This window comes from Fukomys damarensis, unplaced genomic scaffold (genome assembly GCF_012274545.1).
Source record: "Fukomys damarensis isolate Sample0158 unplaced genomic scaffold, DMR_v1.0_HiC HiC_scaffold_1, whole genome shotgun sequence".
NCBI lineage: Eukaryota > Metazoa > Chordata > Mammalia > Rodentia > Bathyergidae > Fukomys > Fukomys damarensis.
Window position 1 is genome coordinate 54,016,228 of NW_022900913.1, and position 7,474 is coordinate 54,023,701.

The following is a 7,474-nucleotide window of genomic DNA, read 5'->3' on the forward strand; positions in this document are numbered from 1 at the left end:
AGACATAAATCTCTTCCCTGTGGAGTTTCAGTTTTCTGGCAGGGAAAGGGTGTTTCTCACAACACACTGTATGTGGGCACGTTGGGTGACTGTTCTGATGACCACGTCACGGGCCAAGAGTCTTAGACAGATCATTGCCTCACTAGCTTACGACTGTTACACAGTTCAACTAGAGAAGGGAACAGGATTCCCTAATAAAGACCAGTGGTTGCAGTCAGCATGTCAGTCAATGAATGCGCATCCCTGGAACAACGAAGTGAAAGGTGCAACTCTTTGACCTCTTGCCCCTGGGACCCTTTCTCCTCTTACCACAGTTCTGTCTCAGTTTCAGTCACATCATTATGTTTCCATTCTGTTTACCCTATCATAACTACACCAGTGCTGTGCAGAGCTGAGTCTTGTACACTGTTATTTATTTTGCCTTCCTGTACATCTTTTTATTTTTATAAGAAGTATGCTTATTTATTAACCTTTTTAAAGTGCATAATTCAGTGGTGTTTACATTCACAGTGTTGTACAACCACCCCATCTATTTAATTCCAAACATTTTCATCACCCTAAAATCAAACTCTGTGTCCATTAAGCAGTCTCTCCTTGCCTTTCCGCACCTGTTCACACCTAGCCTGTAGCAGATACCAGTCTGCTTCATGTCTGCAGACTAACCCATAATGGATATTTCATATGATACAAGCATACAATATAATATTTTTGTGTCTGGCTTCTTTCACTTAGCATTTCATTTTGAGGCTTATCCCTGTCTTAGTATCTTCATTCCTTTTTGTGGCTAAATAATATTCCATATAGGTACACTATATTTTGTTTTTCCACTCACCCATTCATGAGCATTTGGTTTTTTCTACCTTTTGGCTATTGTGAATAGTGCTAATATGAACAAAATTAATTATGTAGTCCAGGCTTGTCTCAAATTCCAGGTGATCTGCCTGCTTCGGCCTTTTGAATTCTGGGATTACAGGTGCGACCACAGCAGGCCAATCAATCTTGAAGGAGTCTCTCCTAAAATCTTCTGACTTGCTCCATTCTGAACTACTTATCCTGTAGTCCTCTGAGATCTTCACGGTGACCGTTCCTGGCATTCTCTATTCCTTCAGGTGAAGCCATTTCTTCTGGGCGATGTCTTCTTCCTTCTAACTGAAGAGTGTCCTTGAACATTCCCTGTGGCACAGTTCTTGTACACTTCTGCTGGTGACTCACTTTATTGCATACCTATACCCCCAGCTCTTTTCATGTTTTACTTTGACAAAGGATCTTGCTAGGTTGCCTAGGCTGAGCTTGAATTTGTATTCCTCTTGCCTCAGCTGGAACTTGCATTCCTCCTCCCAGATTTCTAGAATTACAGGTGTACACCACCACACCTGGATCTTTATTAGCTTTTATTTTTAGGAAAAAAATTCTATTGTATCTTCCTTCATAGTCCTTTTGCTTGATAGGTCTTCACATGGTTAGCCTTGGGCAGAAACATGAGGAGTCCTACTTGCTGCTTTCTGTACCTTAAGTCTCTATTCCTAAACTCTCTGGGGACTGACTTTTCACTGGGCCTTTTTCAGATGTGGGAGATAATTTTCTTTTACAAAGCAAAGGAAAATAACAAAGTGTCCTCATGTTTCACCCCTGCTCTGTGATTTTCCGCTTTGTAATGGGCCCAGGACCACTGGCTGTTCTGTTTCTCCATCTCTACTTACCTGTATACTCTTCACCTGTCTAAGCATACAAGGCAGGGAGAGCTCTGGCGACTTCTCTTTCCTGGTCCTTCATGTACACTGCTTCCCCAAGTTTAGAGGTGATTTGTGTCCTGATTTCATGGTGTCTGGCAAATAGTTTTAACTTAGATTTACAGAAAAAGTATAAATGGAGAGTTTCTGTATATTACCTTACCCGTTTCCCCCAGTGCCAGTGTCTTATACTACTGTGTAGTATATTTCTCTAAGACTTGCTACATTACTAATAATTAAATTCTGCTTTACCAGTTTTCCCACTAATGTCCTGCTTTGTTCCAGAATCCATAGATGGAGCTTTCTCTATTTTGGTTCTTTAGTTCATTGTCGCTGGCTTCCTATATGAGTGTTAAATATGCTCTTCCACCAATCCTGGGTGGCGTCACTCTGCACCATAGCCACACACACACCTCCTGCTCAGAGCTACGCGTGAATGTCCCGTGTGACAGGGGCACCAATAGAATCACTGAAAATAGTGGTTTTACACTTAATGATTGTCACAAAAACTCTAATAGCATTTTTATAAAATCTAATGCAAATGTTTGAGTACATTTTTGTTTGTTTGTTTGTTTTGAGACAAGGTCTCACTATGTAGCCCAGGCTGGTCTCAAACTCACAGTGATCCTCCTGCTCAGCCTCCTGAGTGCTGGGATTACCAGTGTGTGCCACCATGCCCAGCTAAATTTTGGTGTTTTTTTTTTTGTTTGTTTTTGAGACAGGGTCTCACTGTGTAGTTGAAACTGATCTGGACCCCACTAGGTAGCCCAGGCTGGTCTCAAACTCACAGCGATCCTCCTGCCTCAGCCTCCCAAGTGCTGGGATTATAGGCTTGTGCCAGCACACGCAAACCTTTTTTTTTTTTCTGTACTGGAGATCAAACTCGGGTCCTTGTGCTTGTGAGGCAGGCGGCAGAACCACTGAGCTAAAGTCCAGGCTGAGTACATTTTTATACCTTTTAACTTCCATGCTTAGTTGTACATTTCCTCAAAATATGAAGTCCTCTGTGGAAGTGATTCTAGACCTTCAGAACTGTGAACTTCCTGAAATAATGATATGTTATGTTTCAGTGGTATGTGATCATGTGATTGAAAACTGCTTTGAACAAGAATCACTCAGTGTAAATTCTCCAGATAGCTACCAATCACCTTTTATGTGCAAGGTGTAGAAAGGGGCACCACGAGGTGTCCAGGCTGGTCTCGAACTCGCAGCAGTCCTCCTGCCTCAGCCTCCCAAATGCTGGGATTACAGGGATGCATCACCATGCCCAGCTCTTTATTTGTGAATTTAAAAAAGACATTAAGGAGGCTGGGCATGGTGGCGCACACCTGTAATCCCAGCACTGGGAGGCTGAGTCAAGGAAGATCGCTGTGAGTTAAAGGCCAGTCTGGGTTACATAGTGAGTTCCAGGTCAGGCTCAACTACATAGTGAGACCCTGTCTCAAAAAAACCCCCAAAACAAACAAATAAACAAAACCCCCAAAAGGATTACATCCTTTCAGGTCATGTCTCCAGGGATCCACCCCTCCAGGTACACCCACCTCTGAATTTGAGACTAGTAGGGAACATTTTAGATATAAACCATAACACAAACAACACCTAATTTTTAAAAAAAACATGGAGGGCCCGAGATTTAGCTCAGTAGTTCTGCTGCCTGCCTCAAGTGCAAGGTCCTGAGTTTGATCTCTGGTACCAAAATAAATAAATAAATAAAAATGAAAGAACAACATGGAGATCTTTTGTGGTTTGTAAATGGTGATTGTGTGAGATGTGCCTCCCTCAGACCTCATCCCATATGTCTGTGCATTACCCATCTGACATAAAAAATGACACTGAAGAAGAAAGTTTGCGGACATATTAATAGCTTATTGTTGGAAGGAGGAAATATAACCTTTCTGCATCATACGTGTATGATAACAAGCATGTGATAGAGAACAAAGGACAGAGGCTATGCATGGTGATTTTGGCAGGGCCTTCTTGCTCTAGACTCTGGCTCTGATTCCCTGGACAGTGCTCACATGTGTATCATACCAGAACACACATACACTTGCAGATGTTTACAGATGATCTATTTCCAGCACTCCTTTCCTCCCCAGTCAGCATAAGTTTTCAACTGTGGACTGTGTTTAGAAGATGTTTGTTTGTTTCCAATGATAATATGATGCCCTCTCTCTTAGGCAGATTTTGATTTAATAAAGAATTTTATTTTTCAAAGGAAACCACAAGTGAAAGCAAGCTTGATGATCCCACAGCAATTAATTCTTTAATATGCCAGGTAAGAACCTAGGGGTTGGCCCACGGTGTTGTATGTGTTTGTAAAGATATTTGTAGGTAGAAATTTGAAAAGAAAAAAATATGTGTGATTGTCTAAAGAGCTCCTGGAGAGGAAAGACATCAGAATGGAGAGTATAGTACTGTGTATGAGAGAAAGCTAGGTTCCTGTGGGCTCTCCAGATTGAATCAAAGGTAATCAGTGTGTCTCAGATGCAAATCATGCAGCAGGCTTCTCTCCTGAGACAGCCCCACCGACCCCCATACCAGGGATCAAACTCAGGACCTTGTGCTTGTGAGGCAGGTGTGGCACCACTGAACTAAATACCTGGCTCTTCTCCTGAGACTTTTAAGTGGGAGATTGCAGGATTCCTTAGAGTTCCTAAGAAGCACACATTCTGTCAAGGAGAGTGCTTGAGCAAATGCTTCCCACTTTCTGATTTTGTGGAAAAACTAGGGGGAGGATCCCAAACTGGCAGCTAGCCATAGAAGGTCCCGATTCAACCATGATGGACAAGCACCGTCATGGGGCAAGAAGAGTAGGGATTGAGGTTGAGAAGTGACTATGGATCTTCCTTCTTTCCGCAGAGGTGGCACAGGGGGAGCCCCATGGTTTCAAGAGGCGAACAATCTGAGTGAGCACCTGAGAGCCGCCTGAACCAGTGCCCTTTTCCGCCACTTGTTGCTTGAGAGCCCTTCCAGCCTCCTCACTGACCACCTGCTGTGGTGTGACTTGGCCCTTGTTGCCAAGTGCTGGAGCCGCCCTGTGCAGGATCCCCCGACATTGCCTGAGGTCTTGGCCAACTTGGTACTCTGTCATGAGTGTGGAGGGTGAAGCTGGCAGTGGGAAGACTGTTCTCGTCTGGGCATCAGGATGCTGTTCCCTGTCAAACAGGTTCCAGCTGGTTTTCTACCTGTCCCTCAGTCCCACCAGCTCAGACCAGGGGCTGGTCCAGATCATCTGTGACCAACTCCTAGTGCCAGAAGGAACTGTGAGTGAAATGAGCCTGAGGAACGTCATCTGGCAGTTGGAGAACCAGGTCTTATTCCTGCTGGATGACTGCAGAGCAAGGGGCTCAGCCCCCCGGAGTCATAGAAACACTTTTCCAGAGCAGCCACTTGTCATGGACTTGCCGATTAATTGCTGTCCCGTACAAATGGGCAGAGACTTCTGCTGACACCCAAATACAATTCTGAGGTCAAGGGGTTTCCCTTTTACAGCACCCTTTCTATATTATGGCGGCTTTTCCCACAAACCCTGCCCCGGCTTTGGAAGCTCATGGTGCATTTTGGGAAGAACATGTACCTGCAGGGGATTCACAAAATGCCTCTCTGTGGCGGCAGTCTGTGTTTCGGTACCCTTTGCTCAGTCTTTCGACCGTATGGCTGTTTTCAAGGCCTACATGGGATACCTTTTCTTACAGCATAAAACTCCAGATGAGCTTTTCAGAGCAACTGTGTCCTGCTGTGGGAGCTGGCCCTGAAAAGGTTTTTTCATCTCATTTCGAGTTTAGTGCTGATGACCTTGAAGAAGCAGGGGTTGATGGAGATGAGGATCTCACCATATGCTTGATGAGCAGCTTCACAGTCCAGAGACTAAGACCCGTCTTTCAGTTTTTAAATCCTGCAATTTCAGGAATTTCTTGCTGGGAAGAGGCTGAGTGAACTGCTGGATTCAGATAGGCAGGAAGATCAAGATTTGGGACTTTATTGTTTGAAACAAATTAACTCACCCATGCTGGCTGTAAGCTCCTATTATAACTTTGAAAAATATGTCTGCAGCTACTCTTCAACAAAGGTGGGGCCAAAGATGGTTTCTGATTTGCTTCATTTGGCAGATAGTAAACAGTCATTGGAAGATCCGCCCAGAAATGGTGACTCCCCAAAGCATGAAGAGGAAATCCCACTGCATACACAGGCTACTGTAGCAGCTGTGTCCAGAACAGTGCTTTGTGCTATCAGAATTTTTACTGGATTTTGCCCTAACGATTGCTTATGAAAGCAATACTATTGCTACATGTGTTCCGTTTATTTCACAATACCTACAAGGGAGATCCCTGCCATTGAAGGTACTTAACTCACAGTACTTCTTTGACTATGCAGAAAGCCTCCTAGTGCTGTGGAGTTTCACAGTCTCGCTAAAAGGCATTAAGCTGAGATGCATACCAGATAGTAATATCTTGGAAAGATGTTTAGACAGACCCCAGGCACCAACAGTAGATCAGGACTATGCTTTTGCCTTTGAAACTCTCAAACGGGTACAGGATTTAGTGGAGAAAGAAAAGACCATCAAGAGTTACCTGAATCTAAAGTTTGCCAGCTGCCAGACATCAGTGGCAGCTTCTGGAAACTCTGAAGCTGCACAAGCTTCCCCTGCTGCAAGTCCACATTGCCAATGAGAACGTAATGATCCCTGAGGTGCTCTCAGTGCTGACAACTGTCTTCTCCACCTTCCAAGACATTGAACTCTATGTGAAGGGCAGCAGCAGCTTCATGGAGAGCATCCGCCCTGCACTGGAGCTGAACGAAGTGGTTGTCACCAAGTGCACCCTGTGCAGTGTCCACCTCAACACAGCAGAACAGGAGCTGCTGCTCGCCCTGCTGGCCCTGCAGTCTCTCAATATCTCGTGTTCGGTCCAATTACAAGGTAGCCTGATGTACTTTGGAGCACTATTCTGATGTGACATTTTATTTTCTCTTTTAGCTTTAAGTAACGTATGTTTCTAAAGCCATAGCTCATAAATGCTCCTTGATAGAAATATAAAATAAACTTTCACTCACTTGGGAGGGCTATTAGTATAAATGAATGAAAGGCCCCTGAATAATAGAATGGTTTTCAAATAACTCAGATTGTTTGAATCTGAGCATCTCCTGGTTAATAAAATTAATAAAAAGTGAATATCAATAATTAAGGCCCCTTAGTAAGTAGACATGCATTTACTTGTTCTTAGTAAATAATGATCTATTTGTAGATGATGTTTGAAAATTTCTCCTGTCCCACTTGCCTATTAGGCTTGGCTTCTTTGAGAGATAATGTCTGAATGATGTAGAGCATCTTTTCATGTACTCATATTATTATTTGTTTTTTGTTTTTTGAGACAGGTCTGACCCTGTAGTTGAGATTGACCTGGAACTCATTATGTAGCCCAGGCTGGTCTCAAACTCACAGCAATCCTCTTGCCTCAGCCTCCCGAGTGCTGGGATTACAGGTGTGCGCCACCACACACCGTTTATCTGCCTTAATTCTCCTTGAGCTTCTTCCAGTTCCCCTTGACCCTCATTTGGGCTCATTTTAAAGCCCTCTTGAAGCATTCTAAGTGCCCAAAGTGGTGAACAATGCAGTTGGAGTGTGGTGTGCGCGCCTCCTGGGGTTGACTGTGGTGGTGATAGGCACAGGGTCATGAGGGGCAAAGCAAGCATAGCTCCTGCCAACACAGTCAGTCTGTGTACTCATCGCTACAATGGCCACTGTG

At 44.1% G+C, this 7,474-nt stretch overlaps 1 protein-coding gene across 1 annotated transcript in view; it reads left to right on the forward strand.

The window, feature by feature from the left end:
* Naip (NLR family apoptosis inhibitory protein) overlaps positions 1-7,474 on the forward strand; it is a gene marked incomplete at its 5' end in the record, with an annotated part of 32,526 nt that overhangs the window by 14,367 nt on the left and 10,685 nt on the right. The window contains 10 exon segments of the mRNA XM_033762623.1: positions 4,590-4,809; positions 4,811-5,089; positions 5,091-5,150; positions 5,152-5,333; positions 5,335-5,502; positions 5,504-5,630; positions 5,632-5,921; positions 5,923-6,320; positions 6,323-6,352; positions 6,355-6,648. Coding sequence (XP_033618514.1) covers positions 4,590-4,809; positions 4,811-5,089; positions 5,091-5,150; positions 5,152-5,333; positions 5,335-5,502; positions 5,504-5,630; positions 5,632-5,921; positions 5,923-6,320; positions 6,323-6,352; positions 6,355-6,648 — 2,048 coding nt within the window.